The sequence below is a fragment of the Barbus barbus genome (assembly GCF_936440315.1).
Source record: "Barbus barbus genome assembly, chromosome: 48".
In the NCBI taxonomy this organism is placed as follows: domain Eukaryota; kingdom Metazoa; phylum Chordata; class Actinopteri; order Cypriniformes; family Cyprinidae; genus Barbus; species Barbus barbus.
Window position 1 is genome coordinate 21288936 of NC_136726.1, and position 22673 is coordinate 21311608.

Sequence of the window (22673 nt, forward strand, 5' to 3'; positions counted from 1 at the left end):
ATAATATTATATGCTATAACAGATTTTTGCTTTACATGCTTACAAAACAAGTACTACTGTATAAAATTATGGATGGAACTTGCCCAATAATATTAATAATTGTATAATACATTGCTTTTTCCATCCTATCAAAATATTTGCAATACAACAATAATGCAAACATGACATATTGACACTTCAGTTTAAATAAGACAACGAATGAATGAAAAACGAATTGCAAATGAACACAATTTTAATAATAAACCAAAAATATCAATACAATGTAGTAAAGAGCATTTGTTTGTATTTATTAAAAATCTATAAAAACATAACTTATAACCTAAACAACTAATTTCTTTATAATTTCTATTCGAAATTATAGAACAGACAAAAATGTACAAAAACGTAGCTAGGAAAATACATTTATTAGAAAATATTTGTCTTTTACATTCTTGTGGGTTATAAAAATATAATATATTTAATAAATTATAACTTTATTACTTTAAATTAATTAAATTAAACAATAAGCAGTTACAGTACAAAAAGAAAATTAAATAATTTTTTAAAAATGTATGACAAATAAATGACTAGACAGGGGTATAAAATAAAATGCAGTGCATTCAAAGGAAAATATTAAACGGTTTACAGATTTCAACAGTTTTTAAAGCCTTATTACAAGAATTAGAAATAGTCTCAAAGTAGTGCTGTATGTCAGCAAGCAATACATAAACAATGGCTTCTGACATGAATATGTATATAACATTTAAAAGGAGATTAAGTACAATTTATTTTTCTGCAAATGCCCTTTTTTTAACTAACAAAACATTTTCCCAAATTAATTACCACATTAAACTTTTTTTTATTATTACCACATAAAACTAACACCCCTTTACGTCGCCTGATGACGTCACGGCGCACGCACGCACTCAGCACGGAAACGCAGAGAGGAAACAGCAGCGATCGCAGCTCCGGTGCCGCTCAGTTTGGACTCTAAAGGCGCATAAAGCCCAATATAATGTCGGGATTTGACTCCAACCCGTTTGAAGATCCAGTCGACGTCAATCCCTTCCAGGTGAGGAACACAGGAGAAGCGCTTCGAGCTGGGGTTTGTGCTGCTGATGGTGGTGAAGGGGAGATTTGGGTCAGATGAGTTCGGTTCGGCTGTTGACGTGTCACGGTCGCTGGTGCGCTGGTTAGCTGGTTAGTTAGTTAGTTAGGTACCGCTGGTGAAGGGTGTGGATCGGCGCAGGTTTGGTGACACGCTGAAGGCCAGAGCGCCACTCCTCTATTAATGTCACAACAGAGTCGAGCTCTAGAACTGCATGATGAAGCTCTGTGAGTCACTGCGGGTCTTCCTCACGCGCACTACAGATGACATGCATTACAAAAAACCCCCATTCTTCTGAATGCATTTGATCAGGACATGCATAATAGACTTCTGCCACTAAAGGTGAAATAAGTGCATTTTCCATATTAAGTGAAATCAATAACTAACATGACAGATGATCAAATATACAATGCAAAAGGTCAGGATCTCATCTGGCAGTGGTGTATATTTGACAAATAACATGATTTTATTATTACATTTTTTAAATCAATCAGTAGTAAAATTCTAGGTTAAAATGTATGTAAATATAAATTGAGTTGTGCACATTGCATGAGTATTACATGCTTTTTCTTTTGCACTTACACAGTTAATTTCAATAAATCTGCTGTGTGACACATGCAAGTAAAAACATGGAATGCAATAAAACAATAATAAACAAACATATATGTTGCATTATATAATAATGATGCATATTATATTATATTATTCATAGGTCGAGATTTTGACAAATGCACTTTTAATCAACATGAAAATTGTATTATATGAATTTTGTAGTTCACTTTAATAGTTCTGCAGTGTGAAAAATGCACAGTTTTTAATGTTTTATGTAACAATAATAAACAAATATATACATTATATAATAATGATTATTAATGTTTTTTTGCAGTTGATTTTAATAGTTCTGCTGTTTGACAAAAGCACAATTTAATGAAAATATTGCATGTAGTCTCTTAATTTATACTCATAGTTTAGTACTAATAATAATATATTTAATATTATACACACACGTTATCATTATGAAATTATAACATGCTTAAATAATATGAATTTAACTATTAAACATTTCTTTTTTTTTTTAAAGAAGTCTATTATGCTCACCAAAGCTGCATTTATTTGATGACAAATATTGTAAAGACAGTAATATTGTGAAATTTTACGATGTTTTCCTGTGATATTCTCACAGTCTGTTTGTCATCTGGCATCTTTGTTGTGTTTTCATTGTCTGGAGTCTGATGTAGTTGCCATCTGTTTCTTCCACCTTTAATGCAGCAGAATATTGAGTTCTGGACAAAGCAAACATTCCTGTGAGATACTCCAGCTCCCCTCGAAGGCAATCGCAGGTCGCCTGTCTGCTGCAATACAATAAGAATTCAGATGTTTAGTGACACAAGCACTGATTTGAGCCTGATGCTTTTGATTCATGAAAGTGTCAGTGACAGTTATTACACTGTATATCATATTTCACGAGGTGTGGCGTAATACTGAGTGTTATGGCTAGAAGAGAATGGCTGTAGGGAAGTGTGTGGAGAGATGCTCTGTGCACACAGTGTTTGTCGAAGGCGTCAGTGTTGCAGTCGGTTGATCTGCTGATAAAGAATCTGTAGTTAAAGGTTCAGATATCTGACTGATCGTGCATGGGTTAAAACTCAATAATGTCATTGACCCAGCTAGTTAAACATCAGACATCTTTTTAGATCTGATTCAGGCAGTTCTACACATTTAAAGGTTAAGTGTGTCATTTCATGTTAAAAAACTACTAATACTAACGCATTTAATTGCTGAAATACTTCTATCCTGTTTATGACGTATTGCACTTTTTTTAGACCTTAATCTATATTTGCTAAAAATGCAAAAATGATTTTAGTAATATTACTACAGTGTGTTATCTAACAGCCTTCTACTTTCCATTTATAATTAAATGTAGTCATGTATAAAATAAAAAATCATTTTATTCATTGTAATTTAATTATAATATTGTAAATAATTTAAAAAAATATTATAAAATTATAATTTGCTGAAATAATGTTTATAAAGCATGTATTTTCTGCTCACCAAGGCTACATTTATTTGATTAAAAAATACAGTAATATTGTAAAATATTATTAGAGTTGAAAATGACTGGTTTCTCTTAATGAATCTGACATTTGAAGTGTATTTAAGTGTAACCTGCTGACTGATGCAGCAGCTTTTGTAGTATATTTATTTATAATAAGTCATGCATGAAATTAATTAAAAGAAATTGGGAGTCAGAACCCTTTTTTTTAAATAAAACGTCTGCAGTAATATGAATAATTTATGTATTCTTAACTGTTTTAATTAATTTAAAATAATTTTTTTGTGTTGTGATTATTTTTATTTTTATTCCTTTTATCTAAAGCACTATGAATTACCATTGTGTATGAAATGTGCCATATAAATGAACTGGCCTTATTATATATGGTTTTTATTTTTCTATCTCATTGAAATAATGGCAATACAATTATTTAAACTTAACACAGTGACATAGTTTCATTTTAAATAAGACTAAAATGCAGATAATATTGCAAATGACCACAAATTTTAAGGACAAAAAATGAAATATGGGTCTTTCTAATAAACAGTTTTCATTACGGAACAAGTTATTCATGGGTAAACACCACTCATTTATTTCTTCATAGCATCTCAGCTGCTTCAGTGTGTTTCCTGTGATGAATCAGATCTGTGGTTTGTAATTGTAAGCTGAGCTCAATTATCCTGTAAGGAAGGATCTGTGCCGCTTTCTGGATTTTGGTTCCTCGTGGTGACCACAGAGGCATCTAAAATATTGTCAGATGATTGTGACCTATTTAACTCTCTGCGATGATATCACTGCGTATTGTAACTGAGGCATGTGACTCAGTAAAACACTCATATATATTGCTTTCAATTGGCCTGGGTCTATGAAGTAATAAAAAATTGTATATTAAATATAAGAAATTTGTCAAATTTGAAATTTAGGTGCTAAATCAGCAGTTCTACATTTTTAGTTTTTAATCTAATTTCATTTTATATTATTAATAATAATAATAATAATAAAAATAAATATATATATATATATATATATATATATATATGTTAAAAAAATTAATTACTTTTATTATTTTATTTTCTTAAGTTTGTTATTTTGTAATGTGCTTTTGTTATTATTGTAACTATTAATATTATTAAAGCTTTAATTTCAGTTAATTTTGTAATTTTTTAGCTAAATCAACATTTCTAAATTAATTGTTTGTGCAATATATATATATATATAATTTATGTAATTTATTTATCATATATAAATTATGTATATAATATATACATAATTTAAGCATATTGTAATTTTTAAATAATTTTATAACATAACATATATAAATTAAATTACTCAGTATTTCAATATTTTATTAAAATGTTCTTCTAATATTTTGATGCTTACAAGCACACACATTTTCATGTATATTCATTTATTAGTGCTGGCAAAAAATTATTAATTTTGATTAATCGCATCCAAAATAAAAGTTTTTGTTTACATAATATATACATGTGTGTACTGTGTTTATTTATTATGTATGTATATATATAAATACACACACATACAGTATATATTTTGAAAATATTTACATGTATATAAATTTATATTATTATATTTTAAATTACATATAAATATATTTAATATATAAACATAGCATATTTTTCTTTAATGCATGTGTTTGTATTTATATATACATAATAAATATACACAGTACACACACATATTATGTAAACAAAAACTTGCAATCGCAATTAATCATTTGACAGCACTATCATTTATATATTATATATGCATAGAATGATGCGGCACAGTTAATAAACAATATTATTTACAAACACACACATGTACATTTGAGATACGTATATATATATCAAATGTAAATGTGTGTGTGTTTTTAAATAATATTTATTATTAACTGTGTGCCCCATCATGCTATGCATATATAATATATAAATTCATTATTATTTAATAATATTATTAATATAGTGTTCATCTCTTTCAGGATCCGTCTGTCACTCAGGTGACTAACTCTGGAATCGATCACATTGAAAGTTTCAGTCCATTTCCTGATGGCAACTCAGTGACGGTGAGTCTAGCACTCCTTCAGTGATTGTGTAAGATTAATATCTTTAGCAGAGTCATAATTGTGCTCTGAACTCTGATATAATAAAGCAATAAGCTATTTGAGGCCATGAGCTGAAAGATTTTTTTCTCAATGAGATTTTACCACGGTTAAACTCATTAGTGACCCTGGATCACAAAACCAGCCATAAGTGTCAATTTTATTTAAATTGAGATTTATACACCATCTGAAAGCTGAATAAATAATCTTTCCATTGATGTGTGGTTTGTTAGGAGGACAATATTTAGCTGAGATACAACTATTTGAAAATCTGGAATCTGAGGGTGCAAAAACATCTAAATATTGAGAAAATCACCTTTAAAGTTGTTCAAATGAAGTTCTTAGCAATGCATATTACTAATCAAAAATTAAGTTTTGATATATTTACAGTAGGACACTTACAAAATATCTTCATGGAACATGATCTCTAATTAATATCCTAATGATTTTTGGCATAAAAGAAAAATGTATAATTTTGACCCATACAATGTATTTTTGGCTATTGCTACAAATATACCTGTGCTACTTATGACTGGTTTTGTGCTCCAGGGTCACAATTGTTCCTCTGTAGAACAGTTTAAACCTCAAGAAACAACCCCAAGTGATGTAATGCTGCAGCAGCAATATAATACAAAATACCAGCGTTTTGCTTTTTATCATGAATTAAAAGCCCAGTAATTGCTGGTTTTTCCTTCAGGGAAGCACCATCCCGGCCTCCAGCGGCCCGTCTCAACCCGCTGTCCTGCAGCCGTCAGTGGAGCCCAGTCCACAGGTCAGCATCTCACACACACACACACACACACACACACACGTCTGATAGGATCTAACGGGCCCGTGTCTGTCTGCGTAGGCCGTAGCTGCAGCTGGGCAGGCCAATCTGCTCAAGCAGCAGGAGGAGCTGGAGAAGAAAGCAGCCGAGCTGGAGCGACGAGAACAAGAGCTGCAGAGCAGAGGAGCGCCCACAGGTAACACACACCTCTCTATACCTGCTGTGTGAATACTAGGAGCCTGGATGATCCATTAGATATGCATGACATACAGTATCCCACAATGCATCTGACTTCACCTTGCACTTTCAGTGTGATGAATAAACTAAAAGTAATCACAGCCACAGGTTTTAATCAGACTGGCACAAGTTATGATACACTTTCGATCGTCCACTTTAGACGTTCTACTAACAGTAAGTAACTTTGCAGCTACATGTCAACTAGCAGTCATTAGAGTATTAGTAGACTGTCTGTTTAATATCTTCTAACACTTTATTTTGATGGGTCCACAACATACTGACTATCAGAAACGTTGCAAGTATTTATCAACTTATTCTACTAACCCTAAACCTACCCTACTGAGAGTTAGTAGACTTGTAGTTGCAAATGAATGAGAATTAGTTGACATGTAGTTACAAAGTTACTTATAGTTAGTAGAATGTCTAAAGTGGACTATCGAAGTAGTGTAACCATACATTTTTATACATAATGCCACTTAAATGGATGCCATTTGCTCAATTAAACATGTTACTTTTTAATTTTAGTTAAAGTTTTAGTAATTTAGTTTTGTGTTTTTGTCATTTTTATTAGTTTTTGTTTTGTTGAAATATGTCTAAATAATTTGTATTACGTTTTAGTTTTAGTCAGGGTTATTATAGTTCAAATAAAACTGAAGCCTAAAAAAACATTATTTGAAGTAAACTTTAAATTAAGTAAAATAAATTATAATAATACAAAATATAAACTTATTTGTTTTCAGCTTGTATATTGCTCATTTTAATTTAGTTTAACTTGATCTACTAAAATAACTAAAGCTAAAAAGGAATATTAAAAGTAGTTTTAAATCAAGTTTAAATAAAAACAAGAAGCAATAAAAATGACAAGAACAACAAAATTACTAAAATGCATATAATTTTTTTTTCTTCAAATTTATTTTATAACTACGAAATTATATAAAAGAAAATCTAAAAAAAAATATTTTTTAATATTAATAAAAACTATAATATTGATACAAAAATAACACTGGTTTTAGTTAACTTCAACTCAAAGAAAATGAGAATTGTCTTGTCATCATTAACCAGCTGAAATAAAATATTTTAATATAATATAATAGTAATTAAATAAAAAATATCAAAGTTTTTTTATTAATTAATTTTTTTAATTAAATCTATTTATTTTATTTAAAGTAATAAATGTTTTACTACTGCCAGATACAACTTTTAAAACTAATAATATTCAGTATATGCTGCACAGTATGCTAATGTTAGTTTACACACACATTTGAAGTCATACAGTTGCATAAATCAACAGACAAGTCAATAGTGCCTTTATTTGTTGTGAGTGTTTGACATGTTGCTGCTAAGGATTGTGGGATATGGGTCTCACCTCACACTTGTTCTCCTCAGGCAAACAGAACAACTGGCCTCCTCTTCCCAAATTCTTTCCCATCAAGCCTTGCTTCTACCAGGACTTCTCTGAGGAGATCCCGCCGGAACATCAGAGACTCTGCAAAATGATCTATTACCTGTGGATGTGTGAGTTTACCGGCCACGAGTCACAATGAGCATTTCTTATGACATATTCCTGATACAAGTAAACAAAGTTGTATTTGTTTATTTATTTGTTTACTAAAAAAAAAAAACCTTTTCACCGTCCAGTCCATTCTTAATTCTGATTTTATTTTCTTGTTTAACATCAAACAGTGTTATTTTAGTATTAATTACATAGTGTCATAATATTTATTAATATTTTGAATTGAATTTTATTTTTTTATTTCAATTTTAGTAATTTTGTTTTGTCATTTTTATTCGTTTTTTAAATTATTTAAATAATTATAATATATATATTTTGTTTTACTTTGCTTTAATTAGTTTTTTATCAGTTTTAGTCATTTATATACAAGTATTTGAACTTTCTTGTTTTATTTCTGTTAGAAATAATTCTAGTTTTAGTTATTTATTTGATGTTAATATTAATTTCAGTTTTTTTAATACTTTTTACGAGCATTTTTTACACATTCCTTATTCCAAATGTTATTCCAAGTAAAAAAAAAGAAAGTTTTCAACACAGTTGATTTATGTTTAATATTTTTTATTATTAGTTTAGCTTTTTTATTATTATTATTTATTATTATTTTTATTTTCAACTTAAACCTATTTTATTTTAGTTAGTTGCCAAAGAAAGCATTTCTAATTTTCCATGTAATATTTATATTTTATTTTATTGCAGCAATATTTATTTTATCTAAAACCATTTTTAATAATTTTTACTATTTGGTAGTTAATTAGTTTTAGTTGACAATAACAGTACCGATATGAAAATATACATTATTAGATGTATAAAATCTTTATTTGACCCTCTAACTATTCTTAACAAAAACAAACTTGTCCCTTTTAGACTTGCACTCTATGCATTTACTTGTTTTCTTTACAAAAAAATAAAAATAACACTAGCTTCTTTAATCTATTTGTTTACTTTTTATTTATTATACGCTTAACAAAAGTAAAAACAGCCTCTAACACAAGCCATGCTAAGTGTACTGTTAGGCTAACTGAGACTTGCCATAACACTTGCATATCATTGCTCTTTTGTTGTTTTGATTGCTTCTGTTCTCCTCATTTGTAAGTCGCTTTGGATAAAAGCGTCTGCTAAATGACTAAATGCTAATATATAACTTGGAAATACATAGTTTCAAAATTCAATTTAACATTGAATGCTGAATAAAACATTATATTATGTGTTTGATTGATAGATGATGTATTTAATCAAATTGAGTTGGACTCTGTATGTGACGTGTGGCTCTTGTTTAATGTGTGTGTGTGTGTGTGTGTGTGTGTGTGTTTGCAGGGCAGTGTGTGACGCTGTTTCTGAACGTTCTGGCCTGTCTAGCCGAGTTCACCACTACCGCAGACGCAGGCGTGGACTTCGGTCTGTCCATCCTCTGGTTCATCCTGTTTGCTCCCTGCTCCTTCCTCTGCTGGTTCAGACCCGTCTATAAAGCCTTCAGGTCAGTCTCTGTCTCCGAGAGCGTTCAAACCATCACATCACGCTGTTTACGCCACTTCCACGATACATGCATTTCTGACACTTTCTACAGTTTTGAGACTTTATGATGAATATTTGTATACTATTTTGGTATTTATTAATGTTTAGAATTAGCCTTTATTTTTATATTTTCAGTTTTGAGACTGTATTATGAGATCATTATTATGAGACTCTCTGGAATATTTGTGGACTATTATAGTGTTTATTAATATTTTGAAATAGCTTTTATTTTTATATTTCAATTTTATTGTAGTTTAAAGTCATTTTCAACTTTTATTTTTATTATTGTTGTTTTTTTTATATTTAGCTTTAATTTATTTCCGTTTTAATAACTTTAGTATTTGAACTTGAATTTATTTAATTTCAGTTTCAGGTCTGATATCTTTAATTTTGAGACTCTATTATGAGGTTCTCTGAAATATTTGTATACAATTATAGTGTTGTATTAATATTTTGTTATTTTATTTTTTATACATTTTTCAAATTAATTTTATTAAATTATTATTATTATTTTTAATTAAAATATCTGTACTTAAAACGGTTACTAAAATACCTTTAATATATTTCCATAAATATAATTATACTTTATAATCTATTATAATATTAAATATAAATGTTAATTATTAAAAAAATATTTTCATAAATACCTAAATAAATAAATTCTGCTCATCAGTATTTAATGTGCAAGTAAAAAAAAAAACTGTCTTATATAGCAATATATAACATTTTATTTTGAACAGTTAGAATTGAATTTTGAGTAATTTTAGCATTTCAACAAATATAAATTTATTTTCAGCTAGTTGCCAAGGCGACATTTCAGATTATTAATTTTTCAAATTAATTTTATTAAATTAATTTTTTAATTTTTTATTAAAATATCTGTACTTAAAACGGTTACTAAAATAGCTTTAATATATGTCCATAAATATAATTATACTTTATAATCAATTATAATATTAAATGTAAATGTTAATTAGTAAAAAAAATTAAAATATTTTCATAAATACCTAAATAAATAAATTCTGCTCATCAGTATTTAATGTGCAAGTAAAAAAAAAAAACAATGTGAAAAATAGCTGTCTAATATAGCAATATATAACATTTTATTTTGAACAGTTAGAATTGAATTTTGAGTAATTTCAACAAATATTAATTTATTTTCCGCTAGTTGCCAAGGCAACACTTCAGATTTTCTGAATGTTGACGTTTTTCATTTAACATTTACATTATTTCCTTCTCTTTCAGGTCTGACAGCTCCTTCAATTTCTTCTTCTTCTTCTTCATTTTCTTCGCTCAGATCGCCGTGTCTGTGATTCAGAGCGTCGGGATCCCGAGATGGGGCAACAGGTACAGCTGAGATCGCTCTATACAGCTTCCCCTGCACTTCATTCTGCTTTACAGTTCATTAGTGATGTTTAATTAGGCAATAATTAGGCAGTAATGTCTGTTTAGGGAGTATTAAAGGAATATTTCATCCAAACTTCTCTGAGCTGGACGTTTGTGTTTCTCCCGTGTGACAGATGACTTTCTGATGCTCGGCTCTCTCTTCTGTCTCTTTGACGAGTATCTCTTCCTGCACTAACGGTTTTCTGCTGCTGGACTTCCTTTAAAACTCTTGCTTCCTGTCTGAAGTACGTCTTCTAGCTCTTTGAACTTCTTGCTTTGTTTTCCTCTTAAAGCAACACTTGTCAGCCTCTGAAGCCTGATAGAAACATGCTTGATTTCTCAGTTCTCTTCCATTAGTAAGATTTTTAAGACTATTATGAAAATATTGTTCCCTGGAATGATTGGATTGATTCAGATTCAGCATTTTGAGGTTTTATTCTGTTTATTTTTAATATATGCATTTATTTTTATATTATTCACAATTATATAGAATATAATTAGAATATATATATAAATATATGTATGTATGGTTCAGTCATGAAACTCTAGATGGCGCAGGATGACGGACATTCACAGCGTTAAACGACTTGGCACAAGCTGATTGGTTCATGTTGCATACGCAGCCAATGAGTTTGCTACTTTACATTTATATAGCTGGTTAGCATTCACTTGAGCATTTGCAGCGCGCTTTCATAGTTCCTCTGAAACCCTCCACCTTCCCCAGCTCCACCTGTATAGATCTGCTACGGGTTATTTTATATGCTATTTGTGCTGCAGCAGTATGTATTAAATGCTCACAGCACTGTATCGCCGTATGCATTGGCAGTAGCAAGTTCCTGTACTTGCTTGCAGCAGCGATAATCTACAACTACAGCAATAATCAACACCAGCAGCAATTCAGCAGCAGTGTAGCAGATCTATTCCAAATACAGCAACATTGTCATATACTCTCTTCCGAGAGTTGTCATGATAAAAAAAAAAAATATATATATATATATATTTAAAAAACTTGTATTCTAATTATATTCTATAAAATTCAATTCTAAAAATAAAAACATCTCAAATGTGTACACACACACACACACACACACACGTATATATAATTATATTTATATTATATCATTATTATATATACAATTCATTCTAAATAAAACAAATTGTATGTTTTAGAATTGCTTTTCATTATTTGTTTAAAATTTGTATTTACAATATATTTTTTTAAATATTTATTTATAAACTATACTTAATAATACTTATTTATAATAATATAATATGAAATATAGTTTATACATTGAAATTAAACATTGTTTATTTTAAATCATATGTATTATATAAATGCGTTTTAGATTTTTTAAAATTATGTTTAGAATTTTCTTTTAAATTTGTTTCTCTCATTTTTTTAATGACATACAGTGCCCTCCAAAAGTATTGGAACAGTAAAGACAAAATTGCTCTGATGGCTGTGGAGTCAAGACATTTGTAAATATGATTAAAAGATGAATATGAGACAAAACTACAGAATGTCACATTTTATTATTAGCTGTTTCAACAAATACATGTTTTACCAAATAAAAAGAACAGCACTTTTAGAGTTCATCCCTCTATCTGATGTGAGCATAAGTATTGGAGCAGTTGCCTCACGGGTCTTTCTAAGTGATCAGCTGTGTCCTGTTGCATTAATTCTTCAGATATTAAAAGCAGGGAATGTGTTGTATCAGTTATATCCATTACTTCTCTATTCTGAATCTTGCATTCAATGATGACACACACAAACCAGGATGAAGACGAGGGAGCTGACTCTGAGAGAAAAGTAACTATTTGGATGCTAAAAGAAAAGAGGAAGTCAGTTAGAGCTCAAGCAAAAACAAAGAGCATGGAGAAATCAAGAGTTTGGAAACCACCAGCGACACCAGCAACCAACAACGACCTGATCGGCTGAGAAAACAACAGTAGTTGATGACAGACAAATCATAAAAGCTGTGAAAATGAATCCTAAAAGACGTGTCTGTAAAATCACCAACAACTTCCAGAAAGCTGGGGTGATGCTCTGACAATCTACTGTCCTCAGGAGACTTTGACACAGAATTACAGATGCTACACAGCAAGATGCAAACCTCTGACCAGCACCAAAAATAGAAAGGCAAGATTAGAGTTTGCAATAAAGCACAAAGGTGAGCCAGAAGAGTTTTGGAACTGTGTTTATGGACCGATGAGACAAAGATGAACCTTTATCTAAGTGATGGGAAAGCAAAAATGTGGAGAAAAAAAGGGAACTCCAAATGATCCCAAGCATACAGCCTCATCTGTAAAGCATGGTGGAGGTGGTGTCATGGCATGGGGATGCATGGCTGTCTCTGGAACAGGCCCTCTCAACTTTACTGATGACTTAATGTATGATGACAGTAGCAGAATGAATTTGGAAGGGTACAAAACCATCTTGCCTACCAATATTCAAGAAAATGCCACCAGATTCATTGGGAAGTGCTTCATATTGCATCAGGACAATGACCCAAAACACCCTGCCAGTTCAGTCAAGGAATTTATAAGGGCAAAGAAATGGAAAGTCTTAGACTGCCCAAGTCAACCTCCAGATTTAAATCTGATTGAACATGAATTTCAGCAGCTGAAGAGGAGAGTAAAGGCAGAAACTCCCCAAAACAAGCAACAATTGGAATTGGCTGCATTAAAGGCTGGGAAAAGCATTTCAAAGGATGAGAGCAAGAGTCTGGTGATGTCTATGGGTCACAGACTCACTGCTGTGATTGTGCTCAAGGGATCTGCAACTAAATAATAGCTTTTAATCTTTTATATCTGCCTTATGTTCAACTGTACCAATACTTATGCTCACATCAATGAGTGGGATGAACTCTAAAAGTGCTGTTCTTTGTTCGTGTTGAAACGGCTAATAATAAAATGTGACATTCTGTAGTTTTGTCTCATATTCATCTTTTAGTCATATTTGCAAATGTCTTGACTCCACAGCCATCAGAGCAATTTTGTCTTTACTGTTCCAATACTTTGAGGGCACTGTATATTATAAACCTATTGTAATATAATGAGATGTATATAAAAAAAAATGTGTGTGTGTGCATATATATATAAAATGTAATATAAAAATAAATATATATATATATATATATATATACACACACACGCACACACAGTTGTTTTTCAGTATTTAGAAATTAGTTCAAAATCAAACAAATAGTACATGTTGTAAAAGTGAATACAAAAAAAAAAAAAAAAAGTATATAGAATATTCTTTTGTATGCACATATTTGTCGTAACAATGCATCAATTAGAAGGAACAAACATCAAATTGGTTAATCGATGTTCATTTAATTACAGCGGCTGGATTAGTGCCATAGCAGCGATTAGCAAAAACAAAGCGGTGGGTGCCATCATGATGGTGGTGGCAGCCTTCTTCACAGCCACTGCTGCACTGGCAGTCGTTTTACTGAAAATGGTAAGTAGTTCACGATTTCTGAGTGAAAACCTGTGGTTCTTTGGTTTGGATTTTTTTGTCATTGGTGCGATTCTTTCCCAGGTTCACTCCCATTACCGTCGTACTGGCGCCAGTTTCCAGAAGGCACAGCAGGAATTCTCCCAAGGCGTCATCACGAACCGCACCTTCCAGACCGCAGCCGCCAGCGCAGCCACCACAGCCGCCCAAAGCTCTCTGCAGAGGAACTAGAACCAGAAAGCACCACCGAGATCCCGCATCTCTTCCCTCACTGTCCCGGCGGTCCACACAGAACCCAAAGCCCAGCTCCGCTCACCTGCTTTGGTTCTGGATCTTGATTTGGTCCCGCTTTGGACTGCAGAGGCACTACTTTCGAGTTAATTTTTTTGTTTTGAAGCAAAGGCATGAAGTTGAAATGTTCATCAGTGTGTTTGTATATTTGTATGTGTGCAGAAATTGTGTCCTGTATCCTTTTTGACCTTGGTTATGCTGTATATAAAGTAATTTAAAATATTTCCCCGTCCTCCATTGTGGTACAGGAGTCTCTTTAAATAATAAAAAAGATCATGAAGGATCTCAAAACCTTCTCAAAGCAGTGAATATATGTGTATGTCATGAGAGTCTAGATGTTACAATTCTGCTACGGTTTTAAAGATTATAGAGTTGTAAATAAAAGCTTTCATTCCTATATCATTTGATTTCCTGAAAACATTCTGAATTCCATATTGGTGCCAAAAAATAATGATATGCACCCAGAATTCCATGGAGGCGTGGCCATATTTGCATAATTAGAATCATGACAACCTCGGAATCTTGACGGACACAGAGAAACATTACTGGTATTGTCTTAATCGTAAGACTGATGTAGATTTTGCATTGGGTGTGTTTTTTTTTGATAACCGTGTAGAGCAATTTTTTTCCTCCCATGTGCACAAGCTTATTTTAGGCTACTGATTGTAAACAGTCAAATCAAAATAGTTTGATTAGTACTCAGACTTAAATTTACATGGGTGATTTTTTTTTTGTCTTAGAAAGCTCTAACTTTTGAAACGAATGGGTAAAATGGTTTGCCACACAAAATGCCACTTGCTGGAAAGGGTTATGTAATTTTGTCAGATGAGATCAGAAGATAGTTTTCAACAGCGTAAGTACTTATGTTTGTTTTTTTTGAGCAAATTAAATTTTTCTGATTAACAAATTTTGTCTGAGTCATTTTTATGATATTAAAGCAAATGCATTGCATTTAGAGCAGAATTCTTAGTCATGTGTTCATATGAAACAAACAAAAAAATGGGAAAACATAGATTGTCCAATTTGCTCAATATTATTTGAGATATACACATAGGGGGATCTACACAACAGAATAGTTTTTCTTACAAACTTGACTGATTTCAATAAACGTAGTTCTCTAAAATATGCAGTCTACTAGATTAAATTATATAGACGAATGTGAAACTGTCAAGTAGGTTCAACAGCACTTGTTTTGCAGGTTGACAACTAACACTAGTTCCCAGCATGCTTTGCACGGAACTTAAAATATATAGCAAAAATGTCAAAATTACGTATTGTGTGTTTAAGCAAAATGATGGATGACTTGAGTATTTAATGTTTAGTTGTTGCTATTTAGAAACCTGCTTTACTCAAGGGAATTTAATGCTTACTGTTTAGTTTGCCAATGTGCTATTGCTAGCTAATAGTTAATTACCTAATGATACAATATTACAATTTAGTATTGTGACAAAAAATATGAAACTGAATAAATCATTACCCATTAAGACCCCTTAATTGGATCACTTAGAAATAACTTCCATGAAGTTACATGAACAAATTATGTTTGCGTAACTTGATTTATGTAGAACTGATGATAAAATTATGTAAATTCAACACTTTTTCAGACTTAAGGCCCATGTTCTTTGTTTTTAGCCTGCGGTGTCCCACAGGGCTTTGTATTCAGTCCAGTTTGATTTGTCCATAACTTTTTCATTGATTTATTTGATCTACCTTTTATCCATCGGTGACCTTCTAGATGTCTGAAATGAGCAGAGTACAAAATCAGCATTGATAATTATAGTAATGAGCTACAATACATTGTAAAATAACTTACACTAAATAATCGTTCCACTTTTCTTCAACGAACGTTGAACCGAAATGCACAAGTTTCTGAAGTATCAAAAAAAAAAAAAGTAAATATGGTCTTATTTAATAATGTAACAAAATAAACAACAGTTAAATGTCTTTGAAACCAGCCGTTTACTTGTGACATCATTGTTACATAAAATAGGTTCATATTTCACATGGCATCAGCGATTCATTTCAAATCCAAAATATAAAAAGTGCAAATGACAGTTGACGGTACACCGGCCATACAACATGGTTTGGTGTCTTCTTTTTTCCTTTTTTTTTTTAAATCTTCCCCCGTTATTGTAAACACAAACAACAATTGTATTCATAAGCAGACCTTGTTACAGCCACATTGACATTCATGACGTGAGAAACTGTACACGAGCAAGGCAGAGTTCGTCGCTGATATTTTCTTTCGCTCATTCTTTGGGAGAAGGGATTGGCTAAACAGCACGGTGAAAACACAACGCAGAATATTTAACCGTTCATAACTTACATGGAAAATGTTTACAAAGCAATGCGTCATCTTCATATAAAAACCAACCGAAAGATGAATATATATATATAAAAACTGTCCTTTTTGAGAGTGTACAAAGTATTCACGTAAGCAAACATTTGCAGTTCATCGTATATATATTTATATGCCTCTCAAGGTACAAAAATCTGAGAGTCACTTGGCATTAAACTCCTTCATGATGAATCTCCAGGGCCCCAAAAACAGGCATCAGGGTCCTGAGGAAGAGGAACGAACATGAGGAAACTGTTCATTCGCTCTCCGTTCTCACAAGTCCCACGTTTGAGGAGTTTCTGAAGCACCAAACATCAACGTCACTGGATTGGGACTGAATTAAGATGGTCGTAGATTTTTGTCCATGTGGAAATTTCCAATGCATATTCAGACTTTGAATGCTACCGGAGTCTGAGGACAAGAGATTTTGGTTTCTCTCCAGAGATGAAACATTTAAACATGATGTAAGACACTGCAAAAAAGTCCATGAAACATTCATGAGATTTCATGAGCAAACATTGCAAATTGTTCAATAACTGCTCTTATGTAAATCGTGGCATTCAATTCAAATGCAACAACTAAGATGATGTTACTAACACTGAAAAAATGCCCATTTGACAATTTACGCAATAACGGTTTTCTGAATGCAACATTTACGTGAAAATGGATCCACGTACAAATTTTGGTGTAAATCGTTCATCATGTATATTTTGCATTGATTTGAATGCGACAATTGACATAAAAATGGTTTTACGCATAATTTACACAAAATTATTCTGCTTGCATTTCATGAATGAAGCCCAATGTTTGAGCATGTGAGGTTTCACCCTAAGAAATAAAAAATGATCATATACACAATGAAAACACATACAGGCTAAAAAAATGGAATACGTAGAAAAACCTTCCTCCAAAAAACATTAAAAACATGTTTTCTGTGTGGAACGGTTCATCCAAGTTGAGAAAATGGCATTGAGTTTTCATCGTTTTACAGATTTCTCTGCCATGCAGGATGATGGAGAAGATGAAGCGGTGATCCGTTTTCAGTCATTCTCAAGGCTGATCTGAGATCAGTGTTCATTCAAATGTCCTGGTTGTTCCTGAGGACGCGGTTCAGCCGTGTGTGATTGCAGCACTTCAGTCTGTGGTGATAGCGTTCAGGTCCTTCATCAGACCCTCCAGGTGGGCCATTTCCTCTGAGAGTTCATCCGTCTCATACGTCTGAGAGAGAGAGAAAGCCATGCCAGACGAGCCGTGTTAGAGTTAGGATTGAGGGATGCAACAGAGGGAAAAAAAGAACCAACAAAACAAGCAGAAAGAGCAAAAGCGATAGGAAGGAGGAGGAGGGAAATGGGTTTGGTGAGATTGAGAGTATAAAGAAAGACGCTACAGCGCAACCTACAACAAAACAAACAAAAGCGCATGCATTTCAGAAGCGTAGCACAAATTAAAAAGGGAAAAAATTTGCATTTAATTTTTGGAGTTATTAGTTATTCAAAATTAGACACAGAAAGACAAAACCATTTAAATTAAGCCAGCCAGTGAGTAAAAACAGAAGAAATAGGAGAAATAAAAAATTAAACACGCATTCAAACTTTCATATAATAGAACATCACACTTCTTTCCTAAAAAAAAAAAAAATTAATAGTTTTTTTTAGAATAATGTAGCTATTTTACTACAATTCATATGAAAACCAAATTTAAATGTTAATGAAAACTTGACAAAATTCGCAAATATAATTGCATGTTTTTTCTGAAATGAATCACAATTAATCCCACCTAACATTAAAGTTTTTAAATATACTTTTAAATTGCAATAATTTCACATTTAATCTTCAAATTAATGTAGAAACAGCAAAGACAGTATATGTTTAATATTTGTTTAATAACATCTTTTTTTTATGACTAAAGGCCAGTATCACTGACACCAATACTACTGATGCCTCTATAAAATTGTTATTTTTTTCCCTAATATTTAACCATTGACTGTAGCCAATTGAAACCTTATGAATCGAATCGATTCGCTGATTACCCAAAGATTCACAGCCCTAATATACAGGTGCATCTCAAAAAAGTAGAATATCATGAAAAAGGTCAATATTTTTTGTCACTCATTTCAGAAAGTGAAACCCATATATTATATAGATTCATTACAGATAGAGTGAAATATTCCAAGCCTTTATTTCTTGAAATTTTGATGATTATGGCTTACAGATAATGAAAACCCAAAATTCAGTGTCTCAGAAAATTAGAATATTACATAAGATCAATAAAAAAAGGATATTTTAAACAGAAATGTCAGGCTTCTATGCACTCAATACTTGGTTGGGCCTCCTTTTGCATGAATTACTGCATCAATGTGGCGTGGCATGGAGGCAATCAGCCTGTGGCACTGCTCAGGTGTAATGGAAGCCCAGGTTACTTTGATAGCGGCCTTCAGGTCATCTGCATTGTTGGGTCTGGTGTCTCTCATCTTCCTCTTGACAATACCTCATAGATTCTCTATGAGGTTCAGGTCAGGTGAGTTTGCTGGCCCTGCCAAGTCCTGCTGGAAAATGAAATGAGCATCTCCATAAAGCTTGACAGCAGAAGGAAGCATGAAGTGCTCTAAAACTTCCTGGTAGATGGCTGCGTTGACTGTGGACTTCAGAAAACACAGTGGACCAACACCAGCAGACGACATGGCAGCCCAAATCATCACTGACTGTGGAAACTTCACACTGGACTTCAAGCAACATGGATTCTGTGCCTCTCCACTCTTCCTCCAGACTCTGGGACCTTGATTTCCAAATGACATGCAAAATTTACTTTCATCTGAAAAGAGGACTTTGGAGCACTGAGCAACAGTCCAGTTCCTTTTCTCCACAGCCCAGGTAAGACGCTTCTGACGTTGTCTCTGGTTCAGAAGTGGCTTGGTAGCCCTTTTCCTGAAGAGGTCTGAGCGTGGAGACTCTTGATGCACTGACTCCAGCTTCAGTCCACTCCTTGTGAAGCTCTCCCAAGTGTTTGAATCAGGTTTGCTTGACAGTATTCTCAAGCTTGTGGTCATCCCTGTTGCTTGTGCACCTTTTCCTACCCAATTTCTTCCTTCCAGTCAACTTTACATTTAATATGCTTTGATACAGCACTCTGTGAACAGCCACAGCTTTCAGTAATGACCCTCTGTGACTTACCCTCTTTGTGGAGGGCGTCAATGTTAGTCTTCTGGATCATTGTCAAGTCAACAGTCTTCCCCATTATTGTGGTTTCAAAGAACAAGAGATACCCGGAATTTATACTGTAGGGATGGTCATTAATTGAAACTCAAATATAAATATTCTAATATTTTGAGATACAGATTTTTGACTTTCATGAGCTGTAAGCTCTAATCATCAAAATTAAAACCAAAAACTTTTGAAATGTTTTACTTTACATGTAATGAATCTAAAATATATGAAAGTTTCACTTTTTGAAATGTTACAAGAAAAAATGAACTTTTTCACGATATTCCAATTTTTTGAGATGTACCTGTACGTACGTACGTATATATATATATATATATATATATATATATATATATATATATATATATATATACACACATACACACACACACATATACATATACACACACACACTGGAAAATACTGTACTAAAGCTAAAACTTAAATAAAAATAAACCAAATTAGTAATACATAAAAAAAAGGGAAAAAAAATACAAAATACAAAAAATAAAAGCTAATTCAAAATATTAATATAAACTATAATACTAAAATAGCACTGATGTGAACGTTTTCATGATAAGATGTTTTCATGATAATGAAGCATATACTGAAATTCAGTGTACCAGTGCACTGGTTTCTGATTGGTCAGGTGCACTGGGGACTGTTACTGCCATCGGAGCTCGCACTCGATTTAGGGTCCCGATAGACGCTGTCTTCACGCCGGGCACTGAAACACAGACGAACATGCTATGAGCTCCACAACATGTGAAACTATCAACCACAGTGTTTTTTTGGTATGCATGTTTTTTTTTGTTTTTTTTTAAACAGACCTGGCTGTGCCAGCAGAGGGGTGCTGGGTAATGCGGTCTCATAGGTGGGCGGGTTATGGGTGGAAACGGTGACAGTTGGCACAGCGAAGCTCTTGAGCGGGTGTGTGGGCCGAACATGGGCCGTCGGTGGGTTTATGCTCGGCGGCTCTTCCTCTTTGATCCCCGCCTCTTTCTTCTGCAGCTCAGTTGTAGTGCTGGGCTGACTGGGGGCAACCGGAGGTTCAGGTGCAGGCTGATTCCTCATAGATTCTATACACACACACACACACACACACACACACACACACACACACACAGAAATGACTATATTACTACAATACAATTATATATATATATATATATATATATATATATATATATATATATATATATATATAGTAGGGGTGTAACGGTTCACAAAATTACGGTACGGGGGTAATTGGTTACGTCGCAATGTTGGAAATATTTCTGTTTTAAACCATGAAGGCGAGCCAATGGATATCACATAAGCACCGTGCAAACTTTGCTCAAGAGTTATGCCGGTGAACGTCTTAATCTCAGTCAATACACGATGCAGAAAGTGAAAGTAAAAACAGAATGATGGAGAAATAATGGAGCTTTTGGCATCTGACGCATATTCTCTCAGAAACGACGACAGATGAATCTACTTCAACATGTGCTGATAACGATATATAGCTAACTGTTTTCATTTATTCCCTATATATTTCTAATATTACACAGTGAAAAATAATGAGAAGAAACATATTTCATGCTAAACAGGTTGTTTTTGAAAGTCGGTGCTTGAAATAAAAGCTTTTTATTTAATTGATTTTTATTGATGACTGCAGTGTTAATATTTAAAGGCCTAAAATTCAATGTATAATAGACCTGTTTTAAAATACCTTTTTTTTTTACATTTTAATTGAGTAGCCTAATCTTTTGTTATCCTCACAGCACGTCAGTTATTTGTTGATTATTGTGGGGCAAATTAACTGTAATTTTAATTTAATAATAAAAGTAACTTCACAACTTCAATAATAATAATAATAGGCCTAATAAAAATAAGAATGTAACAGGCCTACATTAATTGGAAATGGAAAATATCTTAATATTGCCAACAATTGATGTTTTTGACAATATCTCTGGCTATCATCGATACAAGATCATCGTCTTTCGATGCACGCCAGCAAGGGGAGGTTATTGTGGGGCCGTCCGCTATCGTTACATCACTGGACTGACAGCACGTTGCCTGTTACGGCGTTTGGGCTGCCTTGTTGAGCGCAGTGGCACTGAGAACATTATATTCCACACACTTTAAGCTCTTTTATTTTCTAAATGTAATAGGACTAGTCCAACGAATCGAATCGTTCAGTTTGTAATGCGTACCAAACCGAAAGCCAGAGGGGGGGATGTTTTGACCTCCCCCCCCCAACTTGAAATATATCACGAATCAATAAATATATAGATTATTTCTGACAGCTGTTAAAAAACATTTTTACAATAAATATTCTGATTTAACCTTTAACTTAGATAGCTTCAATATTTGATGACTATTTATGATAAATACTTGGTTACAGTGACACTAATAGTTCTCATTTCTGCCAGGAATGCAAAAACAATCGGGAGTTAATGATATTTTGATCAGAATAATGAGACACTATACATATTCAATTGCGTTTGCTTCCATATTTTTGATCAGTGCTTCGCTACACAACATACAAACTTTACTCCAAAAGTGCGCACATTAGGCTATGTATTCACACGTTTACCTCATATTTCTTTGAATATAATTGAACCATAGTTTCTTAATGACTCACAGAAAGACAATTCTCTGCCGATCCATCAGTTAATATTACGTGAAATTCCCACATTACGGTGACGGAAAACTTCTGCGAACTGTCTCATAATACATTTATG

The 22673-nt window shown here is 32.6% G+C and overlaps 2 protein-coding genes across 5 annotated transcripts in view; one reads left to right on the forward strand and one right to left on the reverse strand.

The window, feature by feature from the left end:
* The first annotated feature begins 888 nt into the window (after positions 1-888).
* scamp2 (secretory carrier membrane protein 2) lies at positions 889-15314 on the forward strand. Its single transcript, XM_079411795.1, has 9 exons — positions 889-1051; positions 5119-5202; positions 5936-6010; positions 6089-6203; positions 7631-7759; positions 9072-9231; positions 10515-10616; positions 14004-14121; positions 14203-15314. Exons 1-9 carry the CDS (start codon positions 995-997, stop codon positions 14347-14349), a joined length of 987 nt encoding a protein of 328 aa, XP_079267921.1. The 5' UTR covers positions 889-994; the 3' UTR covers positions 14350-15314.
* Positions 15315-15635: 321 nt separating this feature from the next.
* Positions 15636-22673, reverse strand: part of neo1b (neogenin 1b) — a 125667-nt gene continuing 118629 nt past the window's right edge. For 2 of the 4 annotated variants that reach the window (XM_079412621.1, XM_079412620.1), the window contains exons 27-29: positions 20778-21026; positions 20571-20674; positions 15636-18142 (exon numbers count right to left, since the gene is read on the reverse strand). In XM_079412621.1, the coding sequence (XP_079268747.1) occupies positions 18131-18142; positions 20571-20674; positions 20778-21026 (365 nt within the window). In that variant the 3' untranslated portion in view covers positions 15636-18130. The remainder of the gene's footprint in view (positions 18143-20570; positions 20675-20777; positions 21027-22673) is intronic. The other 2 variants (XM_079412619.1, XM_079412618.1) reach the window with 1 other exon arrangement.